The sequence below is a fragment of the Lissotriton helveticus genome, chromosome 11 (genome assembly GCF_964261635.1).
Source record: "Lissotriton helveticus chromosome 11, aLisHel1.1, whole genome shotgun sequence".
Classification (NCBI taxonomy): domain Eukaryota; kingdom Metazoa; phylum Chordata; class Amphibia; order Caudata; family Salamandridae; genus Lissotriton; species Lissotriton helveticus.
Window position 1 is genome coordinate 66,134,173 of NC_136072.1, and position 27,853 is coordinate 66,162,025.

The 27,853-nt window shown below is 47.3% G+C and overlaps 2 protein-coding genes across 3 annotated transcripts in view; one reads left to right on the forward strand and one right to left on the reverse strand.

The window, feature by feature from the left end:
- LOC144791017 (cytochrome P450 2J2-like) overlaps positions 1 to 27,853 on the forward strand; it is a 381,495-nt gene that overhangs the window by 143,962 nt on the left and 209,680 nt on the right. The window contains exon 3 of one of the 2 annotated variants that reach the window (XM_078665646.1): positions 14,171 to 14,991. The exons of the other annotated variant lie outside the window; for it this stretch is intronic. Coding sequence (XP_078521772.1) covers positions 14,884 to 14,991 — 108 coding nt within the window. The 5' untranslated portion in view covers positions 14,171 to 14,883. The remainder of the gene's footprint in view (positions 1 to 14,170; positions 14,992 to 27,853) is intronic. 2 annotated transcript variants of the gene reach the window in all.
- Positions 1,219 to 27,604, reverse strand: LOC144791018 (uncharacterized). The gene is made up of 2 exons (XM_078665649.1): positions 27,513 to 27,604; positions 1,219 to 2,863 (listed from the first exon to the last, which is right to left on the reverse strand). The coding sequence occupies exon 2, from the start codon at positions 2,847 to 2,849 to the stop codon at positions 1,902 to 1,904; it is 948 nt and encodes a 315-aa protein (XP_078521775.1). The 5' UTR covers positions 2,850 to 2,863; positions 27,513 to 27,604; the 3' UTR covers positions 1,219 to 1,901.

Sequence of the window (27,853 nt, forward strand, 5' to 3'; positions counted from 1 at the left end):
AAATAAAAAACACTTTATATGTGTTCTAGAGCTGCACAAACCTGCTCTGCTCTCAGTTTATAGGGCTTCGTGTGAACTCCCTGTACATCTGTAATGCTTGCACCTTGCAAACCTGCTGCGCTGTAGGATAATATGGGATAAGTGTGACCTTCCTGTGCCTCCGTCATGCTTGCACCTTGCAAACCCGCTGCACTCTAGGATAATATGGGTTAAGTGTGACCTCCCTGTGCTTCCATCATGCTTGCACCTTGAAAACCTGCTGCACTCTAGGATAATATGGGTTGTGTGACATCCCTGTGCCTGCGTCATTCTTGACCCTTGCAAACCTGCTGCACTTTCACTTTACACAGGTTAAGTGTGACCTCCCTGTGCATCCGTGCATGCTTGCACCTCATAAACTTGCAGCACTCTCAGTTTATACGGCTTAAGTGTGACCTCCCTGTGCATCCGTACATGCTTGCACCTTGCAAATCTGCTGCGCTCTCAGTTTATAGGGGTTAAGTGTGGCCTCCCTTTGAATCCATACATGCGCTCTCAGTTTCTAGGGGTTACCTTTGATCTACCCTGTGCATCTGTACATGCTTGCACCTCACAAACCTGCTGCACTCTCAGTTTATAGGGGTTAAGTGTGACTTCCCTGTGAATCCATGTATGCGCTCTCAGTTTATAGGGGTTAAGTGTGACCTCCCTGTGCATCTGTACATGCTTGCACCTCACAAACCTGCTGCGCTCTCAGTTTATAGGGGTTAAGTGTGACTTCCCTGTGAATCCATGTATGCGCTCTCAGTTTATAGGTGTTATGTGTGACCACCCTGTGTATCTGTACATGCTTGCACCTCACAAACCTGCTGCGCTCTCAGTTTATAGGGGTTAAGTGTGGCCTCCCTGTGCATCCGTGCATGCTTGCACCTCACAAACTTGCCGCCCTTTTACAAGAAGAAAATCCCAAAATGGGATTTTATTTTTTAAGAAAAAATATAAAGCTCCCCTCACTATGAGAGTCTTCTCCCATGGCGGGGGGAGCATTATGTTTTTAATATTTCTTACCACCAGATTTTGCTTGGTGAAAAGGAACAGTAAAAGATGACTACATTTTAGGGCGAGCATTGAAATCGGGCAGGTGGACCTTCATGTTAGCAATATGTATGCGGGTCGCCATTGTACATATATAGCAACATTAATAATTCCATATGAATATATGAATACAGGTGGGGTGTTGTAATGTTCTTTTTATTATTATTTATTTCTTGTACAGAAGTTCTTACAATAACATAGTTGTAGTTCTAGATTAGAATGCTTAGAACCTGCTCTGCTTGAGATTCCTTTGTATCTTTGAAGAGCTTGCTGTCAGTTGGGTGGATGAGCTGTTAACCTTTTGACTTCAAGAATAAATGCAACTTAAAGAAGAGACATTGGCCGTTTCTTCATTTTCAAGAAATAAACTACCTTTTAACATGGGGCCATTTTATGGAACTTAATACATTTCTAGCAGTGTATGATGCCACCTTGTTGATAATATCAAAAATTCTGAAAAACATGAACAAAGAAACAATCTAGTCTTATATATAACAACTGTAAAGAACAACGTTTATTGAGAAGTATTTTTCCTCTCATATATACACGTCTATAAAGGTATTTTAGCAAGAGTCTTTTTTCTACAGGTTTTGCATGCAAAATGATATCTTCTTTAATAAAATTCCTGCAATGGAAACAACTTCAACAGGGGTATGCACCTCGTTCCTTCACAAAGTTATACTTTTACTTTACTGTAGAATGTGGGTCGAGCGATTCATGTGTATTATGGAAATGCATCCTAGTTGGTTTGACATTGACATCTGATGACTCTGACATTGATGGAACCCAGTGCATCCTCCAATGTTGTATTCTTGTTTACTCTATGCTCAGTGGTTATTATTCTCCAAATGCGGAACAACTGCATCATTGTAGAATTTTTCCAGCTTGGGCTCAGTCGCCTTCCAGAACTTAGCATCAAACTTAACAGGAGCATAGGTGGTCTCCTTCTCGGTGTACACCACAAAGTCAGTCTTCTTGACGCCTGAGGTTGCCATCTGTGTCTGCACCTGTGTGTAGTATGGATGGTCTTTCTTGAGAGTGTAGGAACCACCAGCTGGGGTCAAGCAGAAGTTGTCATCTTTGCAAGCTTCTCTTATTGTGTGGTCTTTGTGTTTGTACGGGCACTTGACCTCCAGGAGGCCAATGGGCTTTCCAGTAGAGCTGTTCGTAACAACACCATCTGGAGTGGCAGCCAGCCAGGTCTTCTTTGGGTGAATGAAGATGCCACAGTCTTCAACTTTGATGCCTCCTCTTGAATTCCTGGACTTGAGGTGCTCATATTCCTGGACTGCCCTCTTTTCATTCTGAATTCCCCAGGACGTAGCTGGGGTCTGTATGACACGACTCTGACCCACAACTGCCTTGAGATAAGACTGTGGCACCTCTGAACTCTTGTCATTCACAAAATGGCTATTGGCAATCTTGTGCGCTACAGAGGCCGTGATGCGGTTTTCTCGCCATTCATGCCATTTTGGGTTGTCTTGTTGACCACGCGTTTCCTTCTCTATTGCTTTGACTGCCTTCCCCAGGGTTATATTGGACGGTGTTGTTCTGCTTGTTTGATGGGATTGAGCACTTCTGGCGGCCGTGTAAGAGGGAACAGACCTGGTGGCACCCCTTGAGTGGGTAACCTGAGCACTGTGCATGCCTGTCGTCTTTGCCCTTCCTGAAGTTGGGTTAGAGCTCATGGAGCCTGGTTTGAATGTTGGGGCCCTGGCACCCTTAAATGAGGATCTGTTTCCCCCTCTGGAGGCAGCACTTGCAGAGCGGCCCATTGTTCAAGGTAATTCTGTCAAAGAAAACAGAAATCTAAAACTTTAGAAAAGATTACAGGAACTCATAAAGAACAACAAATTGACATCAACAGAGAAAGGACACAGCTGTGTAATGCATAGTTCTATAAACAGCATCAGGTTGTCAGGTTTTAAAATTAATTCGTTTAAAAAAAATATAAATTAAACAACAAGATAGCAAGGAATAATCAAGATTTTTAACTATTCCTTATGGGTTGAAAGAACCATGTACATTATTGAATACATTACTTACCGGTAATCTTCATTACCTGAAACTTTAGAAAAGATTATACAGTAGCTCATAAAGAACAACTAATTGACATCAACAGAGAAAGTACCAGATTGTCAGAGGTTTTAAAAATACTTAAACTATTTTTATTTTTAAATGTACTTTTTTCAAATTAAACAACAAGATAGCAAGGAGCTTAAGCACACAGGCTGGAGGGAACATGGCGGCCGGCAGGTAGTGCTGGCCAGGAGCCCTCTTACCTCTTTGGTGAATTAAAGCACGCTATGTGAGTGCGCACGACAAAAAACAAGGGATTCTTACTTCAAGGAGAGGGAAGTTTCGGCAGTGGTCTTGGTCCTGTGGAGTACTCATGCCAAGCCCATGATTAGCTTTGGTCAATACTTGACAGCGTGGAGCGGGTTTGTGGGCGGAGGCAGCATCAAGGCTCTGCAGAGACTGGTGAGCCTCAGCTAGGATCTGTTTCAGGGGCATTCCCGGCAGAGCCGACATCGGCTGGGAAAGCTGAGGTTAGTTAGCTGCCCTCATCTCGGCCAACAGTTGGAGCTCATTTTGGATCCAGAGAAGGGAAAAATGTTTGCGGAACATGTTTGAATTCGACAAGGAGAACATGCTGTGGCATAAAAAACCCATGCATATCCTCCAGCTCTCCTGCTGCAGGAAGGAAGGCAGGTAAAAGGGGAATTCATGCCAGGGTGGGGCAGGCAGATTTGGAACAAAGCAACCTCGAAGGGCAAACAAACAGGTATGCGTTAAGAACTAAGCATATTCTGGGCGAGACCGAGTCAGGCGCTCTAGCTCACTACCATCAGCCTGGCCTCCATGAACCAAAGCGATAGTCAGGAAAACCCTAATATCATAAGAAGGAGCTCTGCCTCAGAGCTCTCCCTCAATTAGTCCCAAAAACATCCTGGAGAACAGGTTAACCCACAAGAGACTGGGCGGAAGGGTGGGAAAGCAGTAGAATGCATCAAGATGACCTCCTCTTTGCGCTCGTATTTCAAGGTTCAATCAATAGGGGAAGAGTGCCATATCTCTTTACCCCCTCAGGATCACAAGGCAGGGTCTGGTTAGAGCCCACAAAGCAACGGTGTCAACATGGGGGAGTCAGGGGAGAGAAAGAAATCTCTTCCGGCGAATGCGATAGTGTAGACTGAATTAATTCCAAATTCTAGCAGCAAATGACGAGCAAGAGCACACATTGCCACATGACTCTTGTATACAAAATCTGAGCTCTCAGCGAGGTAGAAGAAAGCCAGCTAGGGGAAGAGAAGAAGCTTACCATTCTGATTGGCAAAGGCAGAGAAAAGTTTGTGAGATCAGAGAAGAACCAAGAAAAAATTCAGGGAGTGATGTGATGCTCTAGAATCCAAGATGAACTCCTTTATTAAAAGGATGAGCGCGATGGAAACCTCCATCGGAGCTCAATAGGGAGATGAAAACTAATCAAAAGGAGATTTAGACTGAAAATGGGGGACAAAGATCTCTGTGATAAAATTGAGGTACTCGAAAATAATGCAGGAAGGAATAATATCAGAGTACCGGAGGGATTAGAGGGCGAGAACAAATGTTTTATGATTAATCTACTGAAGGATTTATTCCTGGCAATGATGTAGTTGCTCTGGAAGAAGACATACAGCGGATCCACCTAGATCCTTTCTCGAAAGGGACAGCCAAGAAATATTTTGATTAATTTATCAAACATACTGACAGTCCCTTAAGGTGGGAAGTTACATGAAAGGAGAGTGGAGCTTTCTCATAAGATCGGAAATTTCCAGAACCTTGCAAGATAGACAATGGGAGTTAGGAAAGTATATTCAGGAACTTAGATTATTAGGAGCCACAGCCAGATGCGCTTCGCTGCAACTTTGAAAATTATGTAGAACAATAAAATGCATAATAGAAGGGACCCCAGGAAGTGGAAAGAAGGATTAGTCCCAAAAACATCCTGGAGAACAGGTTAACCCACAAGAGACTGGGCGGAAGGGTGGGAAAGCAGTAGAATGCATCACGATGACCTCCTCTTTCCGCTCCTATTTCAAGGTTCAATCAATAGGGGAAGAGTGCCATATCTCTTTACCCCCTCAGGATCACAAGGCAGGGTCTGGTTAGAGCCCAAAAAGCAACGATGTCAACATGGGGGAGTCGGGGGAGAGAAAGAAATCTCTTCCAGCAAATGGGATAGTGTAGACTGAATTAATTCCAAATTCTAGCAGCAAATGACGAGCAAGAGCAGGCATTGCCACATGACTCTTGTATACAAAATCTGAGCTCTCAGCTGGGTGGAGAAGAAAGCCAGCTAGGGGAAGAGAAGATGCTTACCATTCTGATTGGCGAAGGCAGAGAAAAGTTCGCGAGATCGGAGTAGAGCCAAGAAAAAATTCAGGGAGTGATGTGATGCTCTAGATTCCAAGATGAACTCCTTTATGGAAAGGATGAGTGCGATGGAAACCTCCATAGGCGCTTAATAGGGAGATCAAAACTAATCAAAAGGACATTTAGACTCTAAAAATGGGGGACAAAGATCTCTGTGATAAAATGGAGGTACTCGAAAATAAAGCAGGAAGTAATAATATCAGAGTACCAGAGGGATTAGAGGGCGAGAACAAAGGTTTTTATGATTAATCTACTGAAGGATTTATTCCTGGCAATGATGTAGTTGCTCTGGAAGAAGACATACAGCGGATCCACCTAGATCCTCTCGAAAGGGACAGCCTGGAAATATTTTGATCAATTTATCAAACATACTGACAGAGTCCCTTAAGGTGGGAAGTTACATGAAAGGAGAGTGGAGCTTTCTCATAAGATCGGAAATTTCCAGAACCATGCAAGATAGACTATGGGAGTTAGGAAAGTATATACAGGAACGAATAGTTTCTTACCTGTCGGTGTAGTTTTGCAGCTTGAAGATCTTTCTGGATTCACTATGCTGTGCATATTCCGCAATCTGGTGGTTGGGTCCGGAATCGTAGTCTTTTTTCTCTTTTTTTTTTTTGTCGTAGCCCAGGTGGGCGTCGACGTCTCACCATTTGGTGTACCTTCGGTGACGTCGGCGTGCTTCCGGCGGAAGCTACCACCCTTGGGCGCCATCTTCGGATTCTTTTTTCTGTCTCTTTTCCTTTTTTGTCTTTATAGTGAATCCATGGCTATGTTTGTTAATCGTTTTTTCAACGTTAGTCTTTCCACGTATCTTGTAATTGTTCCAACTTGCTTTCTTTTCCATGTTTTTCCACCCTCTTTTCCAGCCTCATCTTTCTGGCGTAGGCAGGTGGGTTCGCTAGTGAATCCAGAAAGATCTTCAAGCTGCAAAACTACACCGACAAGTAAGAAACTATTCGTTTTGCAGCGTGAATCTTTCTGGATTCACTATGCTGTGCATAGATTTTGTAGCGGTTTTCGTTACTTTTGTGGTGGTTGGGTGGAAGATGAGCGTTGGTTGTTAAAAATATGTTGAAGCACTTTTTGTCCTACTTGTGCTTCCTTGCTCATCTGTACATCCACGCAGTACTGCTTCGTGAAAGTGTGTACTGAAGCCCATGTTGCCGCCAGGCATATATCCTGAATCGGTGTGTTGGCCAGAAAGGCAATTGTTGCTCCTTTCTTCCTGGTGGAGTGGGCTTGTGCCCCTCCTGTTAGCTCCTGGCCAGCTTGCTTGTGGCAGAACTGAATTGTCTGTGCGATCCATCGGCCTATGGTGTTTTTAGTAACTGGTTTGCCCATGTAACTGTTAGCGAAGGACACGAAGAACTGTTTCGTCTTCCTGTGGTCCTTCGTTCTTTCAATGTAGTGCATCACAGCCCTTCTTGCGTCTAGGGTGTGGAGCGACCTCTCAGCGCTTGTAGTGGGGTTTTGGAAGAAGCTAGGGATCTGAATACTCTGATTCATGTGGAACCTTGACACCACCTTTGGCATGAAGTGTGGGTCAGTTCTCATCATGACCCTGTCACTGTGTATCTGGATGTAGGGTTCCTGCAGTGTGAGTGCCTGTAGTTCGCTCACCCTTCGTAGTGAGGTGATTGCCACCAGGAAGGCCGTCTTCATTGTCAACATTTGCAGTGATGCTTTGTGTCTGGGTTCGAAAGGTGCTTTCATGAGCTTCGTCAGTACCACATTTAGGTTCCAGGCCAGTGGCGGCATTCTCTTTGGCGGCGCTATTCTTTTAGCCCCTTCCAGGAATCTTTTCACGACTTGAGATGTGAAGAAGCTTTTCCCTGTTTCTCCTCTTGTGTATGCCACAATCGCTGCTAGGTGCACTCTCAGTGAGGATGAGCTTAGCTTTGCCTTAATTAGGTGTGTGAGGTACCTTAGCACCGTGGACTCCTTGGTCAGTCTCCTTTGGAGCTGTTTCTTGCAACACCATTGAGTGAATCTTTTCCATTTTTCCCCATAGCACGTGCGTGTGCTGGGCCTTCTTGCCTCTCGCAGCACCCGCAGGGTGCTCTCTGGTAGTTTTAGGTGTGCAAATTCTAAGTCCTCAGGAGCCAGGCTGAGAGGTTGAGGCTCTCTGGCTCTGGGTGTAGAATTCCTCCGTTTTCCATGGAGAGTAGGTCTCTTCTTTTTGAGAACTTGTGGGGGGCCCCTGCGCCATCTCCATTATCTGAGAATACCACGTCTGTCTGGCCCATTGTGGTGCCACAAGGATGAGCGTCATGTTGCTCTTCATGCATTTGTTGAGAACCCTGGGGATCAGTGGTATCGGGGGAAAAGCGTAGGCAAATGTTTTTGACCAGCTTATCCATTGGGCATTCTCCTGGGACCGTGCCTCTGGTGGTCTGGATGCAAAGTATTGGCATTTTGCATTCCGGTGTGTTGCAAATAGGTCTATTGTTGGGGTGCCCCACTTCCTGAATAGACTCTCTGTTTCCTGACTGTTGAGTTCCCACTCGTGGGATGCTGAAGTCTGCCTGCTGAGCCAATCCGCTTCTACATTGTCCTTCCCTGGCAGGTGTATGGCTAGCAGGTCTATTTTTAGTGGTATGGCCCATTTCCAGATCTCCTGTGCCAAGTTTGACAGCGGGAACGATTGAGTTCCCCCCTGTTTGTTTATGTAAAACATTGTTGTGGTGTTGTCTGTTTGTATTAGCACCTTTTGGTTGTGTAGGTGTTTCTGAAAGGCCTTGAGGGCTAGCAACACAGTTTTCAGTTCCAGGTAGTTGATGTGCCTGACTGCATCTGAAGGGCTCCACAGACCCCTCACTCTGAGCCTGTTCATGTGTGCGCCCCACCCCTTCTGGGAATGCGTCTGTGGTGATGGTCACTGTTGGGTCCGGTGGTGTTAGGTTTCCCTTCTGTTAGTCTCTCCTTGGTCCACCACCTTATCTCTTCCTGCACCCTGTGCGTTACAACCACTAGATCCTCCCAACTTCCTGTGGCTTGTGACCATTGTTGTTGCAGCCACTCTTGGAGTGGTCTCAATTTTAGGCGTACATTGGGGACCAGGTGAATGCATGATGCCCTCATCCCCAAGATCTTGCTCACAGTCCTCCCTGTCAGAGATCGCCCCTTCTGGTAGTGACGTTTCTCCCTCAGTAGACTGAGCGTTCTCTTTTTGCTCGGTAAGACTCTGCATTGTATGGTGTCGATCTGGGCTCCCAGGAAGATCTTCACTTGCCCTGGTTCCATCGAGCTTTTGCCCCAGTGTATGGAGAAACCCAGGTTTGCTAGCGTTCCTGTCACCTGTTCTGCGTGCTCTTTGCATGTCCTGTAGCAGTTTGCCTTCACCAGCCAGTCGTCGAGGTAGGGGTCCACGTGTATCCCCTTTCTCCCTAGGTGTGCGGCCACTGCCGCGAGGCATTTGGTGAACACCCTTGGTGCGGACTTTAGGCCGAAAGCTAGGGTCGTGAATTGGTAGTGATCCTTGTTTACTGTGAACCTTAGCATGTGCTTGTGCTGCTTGTTCATGGGGATGTGCAGGTATGCATCCTTGAGGTCTATGGTGGACAAGAAGTCCCCTGCTTTTATCTGAGGAATGACCTCTTGTAGGGACGTCATTTTGAATTTTTGGGTTTTGACGTATTTGTTTAGGAACCGTAGGTCCAGGATGGGTCTTAGGCTTTCGTCCACCTTTGGCACTAGGAAGTAGTACACTCCCATGTTCCGTTCTTTGAAGGGGACCCTTTCTATGGCCGCTTTGAGGAGGAGTTCTTGGGCTTCCTCTTGCAGTAGTTGCAGCTCTATTCCTGAGTGCTGTCTTTTCTTTGGTTTTCTGTTTGGTGGCCTTTTTTCCAACTCTATGCAGTACCCGAACTGCATAATATTGAGTATCCACTTGTCTGTTGTTATTTTTCTCCACTCTTGGAGAAAAAATCTCAATCTTCCTCCTACTGGCGTTGCATGTTCCTTTGTGTCTTGTCCGTGTAGCCCTCTCCTATTAATTTTTCCGTGCTCCTCCCCCGGAGGGTGTGGGTGGTGGAGCACCTCTCGTGTGAAGTCACTTAAGAGGGGGGCTGTTCACCGCCTCTCCTTCTCTGGCCCCGTCCATTTCCTCTCGACCGAAAGGACTGGCCTCTGCCTTGGTAGTTCCAGTTTTGCCTCTGCTGGCCCTGGTGGCCTTGGCTGTCACTCTGTTGCCCCTGATGGAAACTCTGGTGAGAATCTCCTCGCTGGCTTCCACCTCTGCCGTTCGGCCTCCGTGAAGGAGTGCCCCTTCCCATCCCCCTGAACTGCAGGGCTCCCATGGACCTTGCCGTCTCGTTGTCCTTCTTCAGTTGGGTGAGCTTATCATCAACTGGGGCTCCGAACAATGTTTCACCGCTGAAGGGTGTGTTCAGGATGTTGTTCTGGACTTCAGCCTTGAATCCTGAGATCCTGAGCCATGCTTGCCTTCTTTCTGTGATGCCTATAGCCATCAGTCTGCTGGATGTTTCTGCCCCATCCAAGGCTGTCTTCAGGCATGAGTTGGCGATGCTCTTCCCTTCCTCCACCAGGTGTGCTGCTCTCTCACGGTATTGTTCCGGGAGGTGCTTGAGCAACTGTCCCATCTCATCCCAGTGCTGGTATTGGTGCCTATTCAGGAGGGCGTTGGAATTCGCCATCCGCCAGTGCGTTGCAGCGTTCCTCTCAATTTTCCTGCCAGTTAGATCCATCCTCCTGCTTTCTTTGTCAGGTGGTGGTCCGGACGTTGTTGGGACGTTTGCCCTTTTTCTGGCTGTTGCAGCGATGATAGAATCTGCTGTGACGGATCCCTTGATGTAAGCTGGGTCTTCGGAGGAGAATTTGTATTTCTTCTCGGTCCTCGGCGTTACAGATTTGCATGTAGCCGGGTCCTTGAAGGCCTCCTTTCCCTGGTCTGTGATACTCTTGAGCATGGGCAGGAACTGGCTCCTTGTCTGTATGGGGAGCAATGTCTCAAGCAGGAAGTCTGCTTTTGGCTTCTCCTCTTCCAGCTTAATCCCATAAGCTGTTGCCGCCTTTCTTACCACCTCATTGTATGCCCCAATGTAATCCGGTGGCGAAGGCCTCGAGGGGTATGTTTCCACCGCCTCCTCTGGGTTTTCGGCCTCGATGTCCTGCCATTCCTGGTCTTGGGCCGTCGAGGAACCTGAACCGTAGCTTGACTGCTGTTCCCCGTAATCCCCCTCTGTGTAGTAGAGGTTCTCCTCCTCTTCGTGCTCCGAAGGTTCAGGAGTTTTCGGCGGCTCTTCGACATCGAACTCCTCGAGCTCCTGTACCTCAGCAACGGTCAGTGCCGGCTTCGGGGGGATCTTGTAACTTTTCATTTTTTCGTCGAAGTCCTTCTTTCTCTGAAGGATGTTCTCCATTTCGGCCTCGAGCCTTCTCTTCTTTCTCTGCATTTCTGCGGCATGTTCGTCGTCGAGCGTTTCGGCCGCTCTTTTCGGCGTCGGCGTCGAAGCTTTCTTCGGCTCTTTTTCTTTCGACGTCGAAGTCGAAGGCCCTTTTTCGGGGGCTTGCTTCGATGACCTTTGCATTTCGCTGGTCTTCTGCCTCCGGAAGTCCTTCTCGGAGGATCCGCTGGGCTCTTTTTCAGAGGATGCAGCTTCGGTCGTCGATTTGCTCGGCGCCGGTGCTCCTTTCGAGGCTCTGTGCTCTGACTTTCGAGAGTCTGCCTCAGGTTTTCGAGGCCCTGTGGGAGTTTTCGGGGTCGTAGACTCTCCTACCTTATCAGGCGTATTCTTATCGGTCTCAGCGACCGTGAAGTCATCTGGTCCTTCGGCGATGTTGTCCTCATCGTCGGTGGAGAGGCCAAGTTCATAAAGCGTCTGGGCTTGGCCCTTGCCCTGCATCGTGTGGTGAGCCGTCCTCTGTCCTTCTCGAATTCGGAGTGTCTTCGGCTTGAAGACGGAGCAGGCGTTGCAGTCTCTGCTCTCGTGGTCGATTGGCAGGCATAGGTTGCAGACTAGGTGCTGGTCCTTCTGTGCGAACTTGTGGTGGCAGTTCTTGCAGAATTTAAACGGCGTCTTGTACATCCCTGCGCTCAGGGGGCCCGCTGTGTGCGTATTCCTTCAAGGACGAAGATTTCGAAGTTCTCTCCTTTCTTCGTCGTCTCCCCTCTCAGGTCCTCACCTGTGAATGTTTGCTGTATTTTCTTCTTTCCTCCTCCAAAACTTCTGGAGCTTCACGCGACGATCCAGACCCAACGGTGGAAAAAAGAATCTGAAGATGGCGCCCAAGGGTGGTAGCTTCCGCCGGAAGCACGCTGACGTCACCGAAGGTACACCAAATGGTGGGACGTCGACGCCCACCTGGGCTACGACAAAAAAAAAACAAGCATTAGAAATGCAATCGGGCTCGGATTTATTTGAGTTTGAGCTAATGGCATTGTAAATGCCAATGTATTGTTGCTATGTGTTATGGAGTGTGTTCATGTGGTGTGTACTGCCAGTGATCTCCTTGTGAGTGTGAGAATATTGCCCCGTTACTGCCTGTGATGTCCTTCTTGTGAGTGTGAGAAGCTTGCACCTCTGCTGCCTGTGGTCTCCTTGTGAGTGTAAGAAGCTTGCACTGCTGCTGCCTGTGATGTCGTTCTTGTGAGTGTGAGAAGCTTGCACCGCTGCTGCTTGTGATGTCCTTCTTGTGAGTGGGAGAAGCTTGCACCTCAGCTGCCTGTGGTCTCCTTGTGAGTGTAAGAAGCTTGCACAGCTGCTGCCTGTGATGTCCTTCGTGTGAGTGTGAGAAGTTTGCACCGCTGCTGCCTGTGAGTATGTACTAGAAAGAGGGGGTCCCAATGTAGAACAGAATTACTTAACACACAATTAAATAATAATAACACAAGTAAAGAATCTGCAATGTTTAATTCACACAGCAGACACAGTTAGGATATAGTATCCAGCATTTTTCATTATAAAGACGGTTGATTGGTGCCCAGAAAGGGGAGGTGGTAAAGTGAGGTAGGTGTAGGTAGGGAAGGTGACCATAAAAACAGAAAGTAATCTGAAAAACTGTATCGTAATTTGGAAAGCACATATGAACATTAATCACATCAAGTCAATTAAGCAACACATGCCCCGAACAGTACATCAATGTTACAATTTGCGGAGATAGGGGCTGGAATCCAGGGGATTGGTTGTCGACGTTTCGACCCACTATGTGCAGGAATTCGTAGAACCCTTGCGGCGGGGTCTTCATCAGGACGGGAGAGGGGCTATCAACCTATTAATGTTGACAATAGGTGTGTATTAATAAGTGGTCTACAGATCGCTGTTAGAGACAATATTAATGAGGCACACGTTAAAAGGAAAAGGTAGGAGCATACCTAACAGATTGCCGCTCGACATCTTAGTTGAGACAGTAGGCTTGCTGAGGTTGGACATACCTACAGGGTACGAACAATAATAATTATGTAGGCGGGGATCAGGGACGGCCCAGGGACGTGGGGCACAAGGAGATTCTCGAAACTGTGAATCAATGGGGGAACCGGGTTAGTGTATTCACCCCAGATATACAGAAACGTAAATCCCCGCCTGAACGCGGTTGACTTCAACTCACGTGTAAGTCCCTTTATTATACTAGTCTCTTCCATTCACTATGGACCAGTTTAACTTCTTAGGGCATCCAAGTGTAATTTTATCCAATGCCTACATATTTATTATTGTTCGTACCCTGTAGGTATGTCCAACCTCAGCAAGCCTACTGTCTCAACTAAGATGTCGAGCGGCAATCTGTTAGGTATGCTCCTACCTTTTCCTGGACTGACTTTGCAAGAGTCAGCGCGACTGCAAAAAGCCTAAACGAACGCCGCGGGAGAGCTTAAATCTTGTCCTGCGCGGGTGAACAAATCATTACAGTTGTAAACAAAAGGAGAAACGGCAATGGACCGACCATCTCCGTTCTGCATTGAAACATCAACAGATACCACAGGAATTGCATCACGAGTAATCTGAATACAGAGTGTAAACTTACAGCCTTAACGCCACATCGTATCAAGGTTTCTGTCACATTGAAATATCGTGGCACACAGCCCTTTGAGAATAATTGGACCGCAAGACCGCACCGCCCATTCACGAACATTATCTACATTGAAAGAGCCCTAAGGAGAATCTGCGATTCTTGACAGATTCGAAACGCGTCGGCAAACGGCAAACAGGCATCATAAATAACTAGCCCTTGTATTTATTGATTATTCATTATCACTGATTTTTTGTACAATGAGGAATTGAAGTCTTGTTGCCATTTTTCTTTACCTTGTGGGTACTATAGTGGTTCGAAATTTCGCAAAGAGTAATTATTTGTGGATATACAATCGCTATATTTTTTTTGTAAAAGAAGTTTGTGTAAAAATGTTTGTGTATTTGTATATATGTTAGTTGTATAATAGTTGTAAATATGTGTAAATGTTAAAGTGTTTTTCTTACCCATGAAAATTCATATAAAAATTATTGATAAATTTCAAGAGGGTCGAAATAAAGTCACCCTTACAAACAGATGATTCATCTTTGTTTGTGTTATCAAAATAATCTTTTGGGATAATAAATCATTGTGAGGGTCAGCAAATCCCCCTTTTCTTGCACGTTTACACCCTATAGAGGCACCAGCAGAGAAAATGTTACCCTATTTATTGCATTTGGCACAATCTGGTCTTTCTTTTTTGTCAATAAAGGTCCACTTAGCGGCCTTATCCAGATACAGGAAGATGGCTAACACTCAATCGCTCTGCTCTTCATCGCTGATCAAGCAATTTATGAGAGGTCTTTTCCGGGCTTATCCTCCAGTAAAGCCCTCACCACCGGAATGGGAGCTCAACACTGTTCTCTCACAACTGATGAAGCACCCGTTCGAGCCCATTCATAGAGCTGATCTAAAGTTTTTAACATGGAAGGTTGCTTTGTTATTAGCGCAGAAGGGTGGGAGAAATTCAAGCCTTCACTATAAAGGAGCCTTTTCTGCATTTCTCCCAGGACTATGTCACTTTACGAACGAATCCAACATTCATACCAAAAGTGCCTTCCAAGTTTCATCTGAATGAGCCAGTCAAGCGGAAAGTCTTCTTTCCAAATCCTTCAACCCCAGCTGAAAGAACATTGCATTCCTTAGACATCAAACGATGCTTAAAGTTCTATCTTCAGAGAACCAAGACTTTAAGAAAATAAGATCAACTGTTTGTAGCTTATGGCCAGACTACATTGGGGAAAGCGGTCACTAAGGCCACAATTTCAAGATGGATTGCATCCGCTATTCAGTTCTGTCACATCAAGGCTGATCGACCGTTGACAAGGTCGGTTCGATCTCATTCCACAAGAGCTATGGCAGCGTCTGCAGCTTTGTTTGCAGGAGTGACGCTTGAGAACATTTGCCGTGCTGCGACATGGAAGAATGTCCACACGTTTACAAGACACTACTGCCTACAATCGGCAAATCAGGATGATGCGGCAGTGGGCCAAGCTGTTTTACGTCACCTGTTTCCATAAGAAGTATATTCAGGTACTAATGTTGGCTTATTTCATATAATGTACTCTCAATTCAGTAGATTGTTTATAATATACAAACATATGTTAACATATTGTGTGTTTTTATGATGCTTAAAGTTCCTTTCAAGAAGGATATTGCACAATTTCTATGTTGAATATAGACATGATTTATTAATAGATCATTCTCTAGGCGATTGTTGGTTGTTTATTATACATTCATGGGGGTGCACTACAATAAGTCTCCCACCATCCGCAACCGACTTTGCCTGGCTTACTGCTTGCTATTCTGATTCAGGCATGTGAATCTAAGAAAGATACCCCAATACTGGATAAGAAAACAAGTTACTTACCTGTAACTTCAGTTATCCAGTATTGGTATCTTTCATAGATTCACATGCACCCACCCTCCTCCCCGGAGAGTTTAGTTCTCTAAGTTCGGGATGCTTGTTCCCACTTGTGCTACGAAAATCTGAGGAGAACTGGCTCTGCAGGGAAGGTTCTAGAGGGTGCTGCAAGCTGATTGGTTGGAGCAAAGACTTTGGTCTTTTTTAGCATAATGATGTAGATAGGCTACTATAATTTAGGCCTCAGGCCTTTTCTAGGGCCTACTACTACAAGGTGCTTTTGGCACTGCTTTTTTATTTACCGTGGGACTCCCGCCTCGACGACGGGGAATGATTCAGGCATGTGAATCTATGAAAGATACCAATACTGGATAACTGAAGTTACAGGTAAGTAACTTGTTTTCTTATCCAATGGGAGGCTTAGGCTCAGGCAGTGGCATGGTGCAGCAGACTCTGGGAAAAGAATGCTAAACATAGTTTGTCGATGACTTCTTGGATTTGTGATCGGCGAGATGACATCATCACTAACTTGGTGATACACAATCATGCCTGCCTGGACAGGCATATGCTGGCCTGTCTAGGAACATTTACCAGCCAGAAACCATGCAATGTATGTTATTCTTTTTATTTTGAATTTGAACAATTAATATTGAGACCACCACCTGCAGGGTCAGAAATTGTAGCCCCGGCCCTGTGAAAGAAGTTCAGGTGCTGAGCACCTGAAAGCGGATATATGACGGTACAACGTGTGCTTTTACAACGCGTACCGTTACGACGCAGGTTTTACAACGCAAGTCGTTACAACGACTTGCGTTGGGGGGGCGCTGGATAGTGAATAGTTTAATTTACTATTCCAACGCCAGTCCCCGTGGATAGTAGGGAAGGTGTTGGATAGTAAATTAAACTATTACCTATCCTAGAGCGCCCTCCAGTGAAAGTCGTTGTAATGACTTTCGTTGTTAAACCTGCCTCGTAACGGTACTTCGTTGTAAAAGTTCCGTTGTAAAGGACGTTCCCCCCTGAAAGCTCCTGCTCAATTAAGCACTGCTAGGTGAGGATATACATAAGCTAAGGTTAAATTCCACAATGTTTACAAATAAGAGAGTAAAACAAGAACATGTCATTTTATAATCTCTTTTTAAATTGCCTTAAGCAGAACATCAACTGCTATTAATCCACAGCAGATTTCAGAACACCCAAACCAAATGTATGTGAATCAGACAAATTAAGTTGGTACTGCTTTACAAAAGTACCTTCTGAAGCGTAGGTTGCTGCTCTGCTCAAGAGGCAGAAACACTTTTCCCAGACCTAACTGCTTCTAGAAATATTTATTGTATTAAAGAGATGTAGTTCCTAACGGTTCAAAGGAAACTTTTGTAGGCCCTGTAGGACTGTTGGTAAATCTCATGGAGGAACCACTGAGGACAACACTGGTGTTTTTAATCTAAATGACTTCAGTAATCTCTTTACTAGAGGAACAATCTGTGCTAGATTTAAAAACAGAATCACCCCTCCCCCTTTATTGATGCCCATTGGGAAGGCAATGTGGAACAAGCTAACCCTTTTTGAAAAAAACAACTCCAATCAGAGGTATCTGCTGTGATTACCCCAGGTGGGATTTCTTGAAGTTGAGTAGGAAGCCCATTTCTTTGAGGCAAGTTACCCCCTTTCCAAATCGAAGGCCTTAGGAAGACAAGAAGAGACAATTTGTCTGAATAAGGTAGGACTTGTACACCTCTCAAATGTATTAGCGCCACCACTGGAGCTATTACCTTTGTTAACACTTACTGTCAAGCTATAAGATAGAACCTCAAAACTGGTAATGGTCCCCTGCCACTGCAAATCACAAGAGAGGATGACTTTCTGCTTGAATTGGGACATGAAAGTAAGCCTCTTGGGGATCTAGAGTCATCAATAGTTCTACCTCTGATACCATTTGTATCGCCACCTGGAGAGTTAACATTTGAAGCATAGGTTTGGTTCCAAAACTATTTAGTCACTTCAGATGCGTTATGGGTACAAATATAAGTTTACGCCTCTTCTTCGGCATATTGGGAGCTTGGTCCCTGTGAGGCTTTTTCTTGGCAGCCCAGGGCAGTCAGAGATTACTGGGCATTAACCAGTTCTCCAAATGTCAGAGCCTGTGGCCAGAAGAAGTTGGTACATAGGTGACTGGGTCACCCTGCGGGTTGGAAGCAGATGCTTGCCCGGAAGTAGAAGGTAAAATCTTATGCTGGAAGTGAATGGTCACCCAGTGGGCTCAAAGCACCCGCTTGACCACATCGGGGGAGGCAATACATAGCACTGAATGTAGGGCAGTGCTTATGGGTATGGTGCGGGGCACTGAATGTAGGGCACAGTGCTCATGGGTATGGTGCGGGGCACTGAATGTAGGGCACAGTGCTCATGGGTATGGTGCGGGGCACTGAATGTACGGCACAGTGCTCATGGGTATGGTGCGGGGCACTGAATGTAGGGCACAGTGCTCATGGGTATGGTGCGGGGCACTGAATGTACGGCACAGTGCTCATGGGTGTGGTACGGGGCACTGAATGTACGGCACAGTGCTTATGGGTATGGTACGGGGCACTGGATGTAGGGCACAGTGCTTATGGGTATGGTACGGGGCACTGAATGTAGGACACAGTGCTTATGGGTATGGTACGGGGCACTGAATGTAGGACACAGTGCTCATGGGTATGGTACGGGGCACTGAATGTAGGGCACAGTGCTCATGGGTATGGTGCGGCGCACTGAATGTAGGGCACAGTGCTCATGGGTATGGTGCGGGGCACTGAATGTAGGGCACAGTGCTCATGGGTATGGTGCGGGGCACTGAATGTAGGGCACAGTGCTCATGGGTATGGTACGGGGCACTGAATGTAGGGCACAGTGCTCATGGGTATGGTGCGGGGCACTGAATGTAGGGCACAGTGCTCATGGGTATGGTGCGGGGCACTGAATGTAGGGCACAGTGCTCATGGGTATGGTACGGGGCACTGAATGTAGGGCACAGTGCTCATGGGTATGGTGCGGGGCACTGAATGTAGGGCACAGTGCTCATGGGTATGGTGCGGGGCACTGAATGTAGGACACAGTGCTTATGGGTATGGTACGGGGCACTGAATGTACGGCATGGTGCTCATGGGTATTGTACGGGGCACTGAATGTAGGGCACAGTGCTCATGGGTATGGTGCGGGGCACTGAATGTAGGGCACAGTGCTCATGGGTATGGTATGGGGCACTGAATGTACGGCATAGTGCTTATGGGTATGGTACGGGGCACTGAATGTACGGCATGGTGCTCATGGGTATGGTACGGGGCACTGAATGTAGGGCACAGTGCTCATGGGTATGGTGCGGGGCACTGAATGTAGGGCACAGTGCTCATGGGTATGGTATGGGGCACTGAATGTACGGCATAGTGCTTGTGGGTATGTTGAGGAAGGGACAGGCCCAGTGAGTAAGGAAATAAATGGTGTGTAAGGATCACTTGAAAGTTGTCTAAATAAACTGCAGCCTCAATTCTTCCTTGATGATTAACCAGTGTGGTCTGAGTTTGTTGGATCTGGGAGGGTGACCAAGTGGGGGTGCCTCCGCTGTGCCCCTTGGGTTAGCCCCCCTTCCCGAAGGGGAGAGGATATGGATACACCGAGGGCCTCGGTGGAGGCCACCCCAGGGAACAGAGCCCGGGTTGGTGCAAAGAATGCAGGGAATGTACTTGGTTTCACTAGGAGGACTCGTGACCCAGTCATACATTTAGAGTGTAACTTGTGCCTTTGGGGGCGGTGGAGATATTAACCCCTGGATGCAGACAGGAGCCCCCTCTTTCTCAGGGGATTCCCCTTCACTGGGCCGCATTTATTTTTTTAGTTAATTTAAATTGGTTTCCTTCTATTAAATACCAAGGCAGGTCTCAAATAAACTGGTTTGGTGACCTCTGTTCTTAGGCTTTAGTGAAAGACAGGATGGAAATAAATCTGTCCTCCTCTCAAATCCCAGCCCTGCTAGTACCTTTAAAGATTCACTGACATACACTCCTTTCTTATCTTCAACTAGGCCTCCTAGGAAGGTGCTCACCCTCTCCCTTTCCTCCACTGCAGACCCCTGAGAGGTCAAGCAAAGGGAAACGAGCACATCTGCAGCATTCGTCTGCAAAGAACAGGCAGGTTTTGCACCTGTGGCTGAGAAACTGAATACTGTCAACTTAAACACCATAAAATAAACGCATGCACTGAAAACCAGTTAGTGGTTTCTCAGTGCACTGAGTCAAAATACCAGCAGTGTCTAGCAGAGAAAAAGCCAGAAGCCATCGAAAAAGAGGATTTCTTACAACAGTGATATATAAAAATTAAAAAAATTCTTACAATGAATTAGGGACACTTGAGAAACCAATTGCCTCAAAAGTCCTGAATGTCATGCAGATGTCCTAGTATGAAAATATATTCCAACACCCCTAAACATATGTCGGTTCCCTGATTATTTCAGTGTCCTGCCTGCAGAACGCCACAGGGATGGGAAAAGAGTTTGGCAATGGATGAAGATTTCTTGCTCACTGCTGTAGGTTGGCAGGAGGATTATTTACTAAGATGCAAGGGCCTATGATGACTAAGATCAACAGAGGGAATCCTAAGGGATTGCAAGATGGAGCCGGACAGTGTCCCTTACACACCTCTACCAGTGCACCTCATCCGTGCAGCCTTTCATGGTACTCCATTATTAAAGATATGGGCTTTGCCCCTTAAGCATCCCAATCCAGCAGTACCCTTGGTTGTGAGCAGGCATGAGGTTTCTACTAGAAAAGGTCTGATGGACATCAGGGCTCCAATGCCCGGATGCTGCAGGTCAGGAATAACACGTGTATTTGTACAGCGCTCGATTACCCGTAGGTGAACCGGCGCTGAATAACAGATGTTTATTGTTAGCCAGCTCAATGGTACTCATTTAATCGACCTCAGATGGATGAATGGCTGAGTGGACCCGCCAGGGTTTGAACCTGTGCCCATGAGGTCGAACACAGGCCCCTGCAGTGGCTGCTTTAGTCCTCTGAGCCACCAGACCCAGCATATAATTGTACTGGTATAGTGGGATTGCCAAATATCATGGCTGAGGTGTCACAAGCTTACCATTGTGTAGGGTACTTGAGCCTGATTTGTATCCTAGTGGTAAGTATACTCTTTCGCAACGGTGACAGAGTATAGTTACCACCAAGATACTGCTCCGCCCTCTCGATTTAGATGAGGGTAATCAGGGCGGAGACAACGCCCCGTAAAGTAAGGTCTGTTTCACTATCCATCACCAGCAGGTAAACCCTGGCAGTAAAGGGCGGTGCAAACTGCTAAATGCACCATCTACGGGCAAGACTCTGTCCTGTTGATGGAGACCTGCCCCAAAAAGCAAAATGAATTGACAGGCACAGCTGTGACAGTGGTTCCTGGCAATGCTTTAGAAATGACCGTCAGCCTGGAGGTCATTTATAAGTCTGGTGGGCAGCCCAGCCACCAGGTGGATTTTATTTATTTATTTATTTTTGTGTTATATAGAGAGCAAAATTGACCCGTTAGGGTTTCGGAGCGCTTTTAGAGTCATAGAGTTGTACAAGAGGCATGGAATCACAAGAGTATACCATAAATTGGGAGGGTGGGGGGTGCTGAGTACAAAAGGGATGGAAGGATACAAAGTACAGTTAACATTACAGTTGCTGAAGACAGGCCCCAGGTTTCTTGGTGGGGCGTAAGCACGACGGAGGGAGGCAATAGTCTCTGTGGATGGAGTAATTGACTCCATTTGGGAATTACATTGACCCCTTGGTACTGAAGTAGGAGGGATGCTACAGAGCTGGAGACTGGCATTGGACACAGGTGCTAAAGAAACAGTGGGTGTATAAGATGCATCGGTAGACCTTCGTGTACTGGACATGATAATTGTATGGTGAAGGTTATATAGAGTCGGGCAAGGGCTTGTGCTTAGTGCAAGTAATAGCAACTGGAAATTGTGATTATGCTGCTAAGGCTCTATTCACATAAATATGTTGCCACTTTGGCCACATAAACCATCCTTTGTGGCACAATTTGCAGATTATACAAAAATATTTTTTTTTTAGCTCTAACAGCGCAAATGTTGTTCCCATTACCACACCACGGGTGCAGTGCCACGCCTGACACTTTATGAGATGTTGTCCATCTTCAGCTGCTGATTACAATATTAGCCATCGAAAGAGATGGCAGTGTTGCTCCGTTGGTGAAAACCTCCCCATTGGTGGAATAAGGAGGCTCTGTGTCAGCACCAAGAACCAACACCCATTAGCGCCAAGAGACACTCTAGACTAGAGCGTACGTTGGCTCTATAATAACCCAATTAATAATAATATAGTAAAATGATTATAATAGTAATACGTCTGTTATGCTATGCTTAGGCTGACGTTTACCACCACAGCCTACAGTGCTACTAGGGCACGTCAGTGGTAGATGCTGGCTATGAGGTGGGGGTATCTTTTATCCAACTTCGGGGTACACACCAGAGATTGTGTACTGTGTGGCCAGTGGTAAACAGATATTCGGTACGGTCAAGCCAAAACTGATTTTGCAGTGTTCCTGAAGTATTTAGCAGGCGTTTGGCCAAATAAATAGCAGTGATTATGTACTATTTAGATGGTGTTTGGGAACAAATCTGAAATGATATAGTATTTAGTATATTGTGGTAGATTGGAGTGGCAAGGAGTTGGATTGATTGCTGTGGAGTTTGGAATGTAGTGGGTTAACCTAGACATGGGGGAGTTTGTAATGGGGTAGTTTGGAGTGGAGTAGAGGTAGATAGGACCGGGGAGGCATAGATTGGGGTGGAGAGGGGCAGATTAGAGTGCAGTGGAATAGATTGGACTGGGATCGATTAGGTGTATTATGTTAGGGCAGATGTGAGTGGGGTAGATTGAATTGGGATAGAGTGGGGTGAAGTGGAGTAGACTGGGGTGGAGTGGGGTAGATTGGAGTGGAGAGGAGAGTATTGGACTGGAGTTGGGTAGATTAGGGTGGGGTAGAGTGGAGTATATTGGGTAGATTATGGTATGGTAGATTGGAGTGAAGTAGGGTAGACTTGAGTAGAGTGGGATAGACTGGAATGAGATAGATAGGAGTGGATAGTTTGGAGTGGATTAGATTGAAGTGGCGTCGATTTGGAGTGGAGTTGGGTAGGTTGGGATGAGGTGGGGTAGCTTAAATTAGGGTGGGATAAATTGGGGTGGAGTGGAGTGGAGTAGTTTGGAATAGATTGAAGGTGGGTAGATTGGATTGGGGCTGGTTTGATGGGTAACATTGGAGTAAGGTATTTAAGGATAGAGTGGGGGTGCAGTAGGTTAGATTGAACAGTAGTTGGTTAGATTTGGGTGGTTTGTGTTAGATTTGAGTGTAGTGGGGTAGATTGGCTACGTGGAATGTTGAGTGGTAGATTGGTTTGGAGAGGAGTGAGGTAGAATTGGTGGATTTGAGAGGGTAGATTAGAGTGGGGTAGAGTGGAGTAGGGTAGATTGAAGTGGAGTAGGGTGTATTGATGGGAGTAGAGTGGGCATGTTAGAGTGCAGTGGGATAGATTGGAGTGGGGAAGACTGAAGAGGGGTGATGAGTGGGTTAGTTGGCAGTGGAGTAGATTGGATTGGAGTAGGGTAGATTGGATTGGGGTAGAATGGGTTGGAATTGATTACAGGGGGTGGGGTAGATAGGAATGGAGTAAATTGCATTGGAGTAGATGAGGTAGATTGCAGCAGAGTGGATTAGATTGGGATGGAGTGGAGTGGAGTGGTAGATTTCAGTGGGTTAGATTGGAGTGAAGTGTAGCGGGGTAGATTTGGGTGTAGTGTTGTAGTGGAGTGATCTAGATTAGAATGGAATGGGGTAGATATGGGTATATTGGAGTGTTGTAGGTTGGAGTGGTGTGGCTAGATTGAAGAGGGGTATATTCGAGTGGAGAGGAGTTGGACAGATGCTGTGGAGTTTGGAGTGCAGTAAACTGGAATGAGTGGGGTAAACTGGACTGGAGTTGATTAGGGTGGGGTAGATTGGAGTGGAGTCAGAGTGAAGCAGATAGTTTTGGGTTAGATTGGTGTGGGTGTAGTGGGGTAGACTGGAGGGGAGTGAAATTGGGTGGAGTAGATTTAAGCAGAGTGGGGTAGATTTGAGTGGAGTGCAGTTGATTGGTGTGGAGTGGGGTAGATAGGAGTTGGGTGCGGTTGAAGGGGTTGGAATAAGTGGAGTGGGTTAGATTGCAGTAGAGAGGAATGGGGTAGATTGGAGTGGAGTGGGGTAGATTGGGTGAAGTGGCGTGGGGTAGATTGAAGTGGAGTAGATTGTAGCAAAGTGGGGAGGAGTAGATTGGAGTGAAGTGGGTTCCCCCAACACTTCAGAATAAGGAACAAAATGTGCTTGATTTCTACTAATTCTGATATGTTCTGAAACATCAGTTAATTTATTTTTTGTGTGTGTTAGAATTTTTTTTTATCTACACCCTCTCCTCTTCCCTGGATACTGGGCAGGATTGGCACATAAATTCTCTCTCGTTTAAGTCTAAAAAAGTAAACACCAAGCTCCTTGGAAGTGAGAGCTTGACAGTTGACCTCTATCTTTGAATGCACAGCAAATGTGACAAGATAAGAACCAGATGCAAAGGCCTGTTTACAGAAAGCCAGTTTGGAAGAATACAGTAAAGTTTGGGCAACAGGAGGGAGGAACTCGAGCTGGGCAGCCTAAAGCAAATAAAGCCAGCCAATAGAAAGCCAGGCAATGTGAGTTACAACCCACACAGCCAATGGGAAGCAACATGTGGAATGCATTCCTAGGTCAACTTTCAGAAGTTCCCCAGATGTCTTCAGCAAACCACACTGAGGCCGACTAAAAACCTCCCCGTCAAGCAGAAACTACCAGTTTTAGTAATGCGCTGCAGGGCGCTCTGATGGGGCCAGGAGGCGCTATGTTGGTCCAATATAAATCAATGCCAGAAATACATTTAGCAGGCGTCTGTGTGAGTAGCAGAGACTCTCACTTATTTAGAAAACTTCCCTGTAATTAAACAAGTTTTAGTTGTTTTAATTTAATATTTTCATATAGTTGTGCTTTGTAAATGCTGTCCTGGCTTCGATCAGCACACCTCGTGGTGGCGAAGAAATGAAATCAGTTGTGCGCACCTGCAGTGTGCAGGCGGTGAGACCAAACGCCACACGTGCCACGGCACACATTGTTCTTTGCAGTAAGTGTGCCGGGATCATCCCTGGCGAACAAGGCAGCTCTTACGGTTGTGTCCGAGCTGTCGAGGCGTAAGCACTCCCCTCGTTGCCGTTATCACGGGGAATGCCCGCCTCCTGGGGCCATGCCAGGCCTGGATGCTGATGCAGAGCCTTGGTCTAGTCGTCGGTAAGTGGTGGGGGCGACTGAGGGGAGGGCACGGGTGGAGCTGGTATGAGAGTGGAGCAACATCCAAATACAAGGGTCCTTTGGAGCGTGGTGAGCTCAGGGGCCAGCGAGGGGCCCGAGGATGGGTCCCCTGGAGACGGGTGAAGATCCAGGGGGGTGAGAAGCGGGCAGGAGCGCTAGGCCAGGTCATCCAGTGGGGTAGCAAGGGTGCCCTGGTGGTCCCTCGTACAAGAAAGGGAAATGGCCTGGTGGGTGGGTGAAAACTACAATCGGTAGGTGCAGCCCCACTGCACCTGCCGCACCTTGACAGCTCAGCCCCTGGGGTCACTAAGGGGGTAACGCTCGCTGGAGGGGGGGGGGGTCAGGAGCACTGGGTCGCTCTGCCTTGGTGAAGGAGCCCCTAGGCTGGTTCATCAGGATCGGGTGGGGCTTTGGGGCGTGCACGGGATGAGGCTCTAGGAGGGTACGGGCAGTGGTTTAAATGGGCCGGTACTGTCCGGTACGGAGTACCGGCACCTTTTTTTTATTGAGGAAGAGAGTACCGGCACTTCTCATGAGAAATGCAATACCTTTAATTTGAGAGTACCGGCACTTCTCAGAAACAAGCATGTTCTCTGTCATAGACTACCTGCACTTTTATTTTTCCATTTCAAACACAAGTTACGGGGCAGCGGCACTAGGCCGCGTGGCCATTAATGGATGGACCTTAGGCTGGGGCTTCAGTGGACGGGACCGGCTTGAAGTGGGGCGGGTCCTTCCTGCTCTTAATATCTTGGCATTGAAACAATCCTGCCTCACAGCGATGCCTCACTTCAGCCACAAGAGCCGTCCTATCCTCGGTGACCAGTGAACATAGCGCCGAGAGCTGTGGTGACACGGATCCACGCCCTCAGCGCTATGCAGAAAAGAGCGTCCTATGCATAGAAGGCGCTGATCACTGCCCAGAGTACATAGAGTGGGCATTGTGGGGTGGAATTTTGTAAAGATCTGGAGACCCGCGGGAGCAGTGCGGAGAGGGTGCAGGCCACTCGCTGAGGCGCTATGCAGCGGCGCTAGCAACATGAAAGGGGGCGGGGGTGGATATATTGAGCCTTATGTGGAAAAGGGGCTGTACATGGAAGTTGCTTGGCGTGTAAGGTCTTATTAGAGCGGTATGGGCACACGGGGGTGCCACACACAGGGCAACATTCGCTATCTAAAGAGGGCGCTGGGCACTGCTCGGATGCCACGTGTGCGAGTGCCGAGGCACACCATGGGGGTTACATGTAAACAGTGTTACTGAACGGATACATACCACGAGAGGAAACTATATTTCCTGTGAAAAAAGGTGGGTGATTCGCGGGAGGTTGCTGAAAATACCCGTATGTCAAGGCGGTGCTGGGGACACTTTTTTTTTTTTTTTTTTTTAAAGTTTGTATAGCGCTAGCTAGACCCGTAGGTATCAGAGCGCTTCACATACACATTGTGAAAAACAGAAGGGCCTTGCCTTACCCAGAAGGCTGACAGTCAGTAAGCAAACCACGGATAAAGAATACAGCATGAACAATAAATAACTGTGCAAAAAAACAAGGTGAATAGCATAGTCCGTTCACCAACAATCCTTGAATGGGAGTCAATTCGGAATATTGAGGTCTATGTTAGTTGACGTTCTTCAGGAAAGTATTTGTTAAGGAGACACCGAGTAGAGAGTTGGCCTGACGGCAGGGGCGGTCGACCTCGAATCTGGAGAACCAGGTTCGAGTCTGGGCAAGGACACGCAACATCCCGAGAATCTGGTCCCACTTGGGCACTACGCTTTAAGGTACCAGGCACACTGGCAGCGATGTGGACACACACAAGGTGCCAGGAGCAGTGCTGCTGTGCACAAGCGGTGCTTGGCACAGGTGTGTAGCTCTATCTAAGTCGCAGTGAGCACACGAGGAGCCGGAGATTGCACCGGGAGCAGAGGCGCCGGGCACACGAGGTGCACTGAAGAGAGGGGGCTTGGTATTGGTAGGACACATGGTAACGCTAGTACTTGGCATTAGTAGGCACAAAGGAATACTATCTAGAGGTTGGCATCTGTGGGCACAAGGGAACACAGCCAGAGACAGTACGTGGCATCGTAGGGCACAAGGGAACGCCATTCAGCGACATCGTTTGGCATCAGTGGGCACAAGGGAACTAAACACACTGTTTGGCATCGGTGGGCACAAGGGAACTCTAGAGACAACGCTTGGCATCGGAAGGCACAAGAGGACATTATATAGTGCTTGGCATCGGTTGGCACAAGAGGACATTATCTAGTGCTTGGCACCGGTTGGCACATGAGGACAGTATCTAGTGCTTGGCACCGGTAGGCACATGAGGACATTATATAGCGCTTGGCACCGGTAGGCACATAAGGACATTATATAGCGCTTGGCACCGGTAGGCACATGAGGACATTATATAGTGCTTGGCATCGGTTGGCACATGAGGACATTATCTAGTGCTTGGCATCGGTTGGCACATGAGGACATTATATAGCGCTTGGCACCGGTAGGCACATGAGGACATTATATAGTGCTTGGCATCGGTTGGCACATGAGGACATTATCTAGTGCTTGGCATCGGTAGGCACATGAGGACATTATCTAGTGCTTGGCATCGGTAGGCACATGAGGACATTATATAGTGCTTGGCATCGGTTGGCACATGAGGACATTATCTAGTGCTTGGCATCGGTTGGCACATGAGGACATTATATAGCGCTTGGCATCGGTAGGCACATGAGGACATTATATAGCGCTTGGCATCGGTAGGCACTTACCCTGTCTGTGTTGACCTCCTGGCTCCGGTGGACGCCCCTGCTGCTGCTGCTGCTGCTTCTCTCGGGCTGGAATGCAGTGTGAAGTAATAAAAACTCCTTTCGATGCGTGTTGAACTCGGATTTCCCCATCAATGCCCCCTCCCCGCATTTTATCAAGAGATCGCCCCTCCCCGGGCTGCCTCCTCCCCCCTGGACCACCTTCCCACCTCACCCTTCTTGCCCCCGCCCCTTCCCTCAGATCAGCACATCTCCTCTCTAGGCCTGCGCCCTCTGCCGAGTCCTCCTGGCACGGGTCAGCCCTGTGAGGGCAGTGCCCGGCACCGCCTGTCATGGCGCTTTCC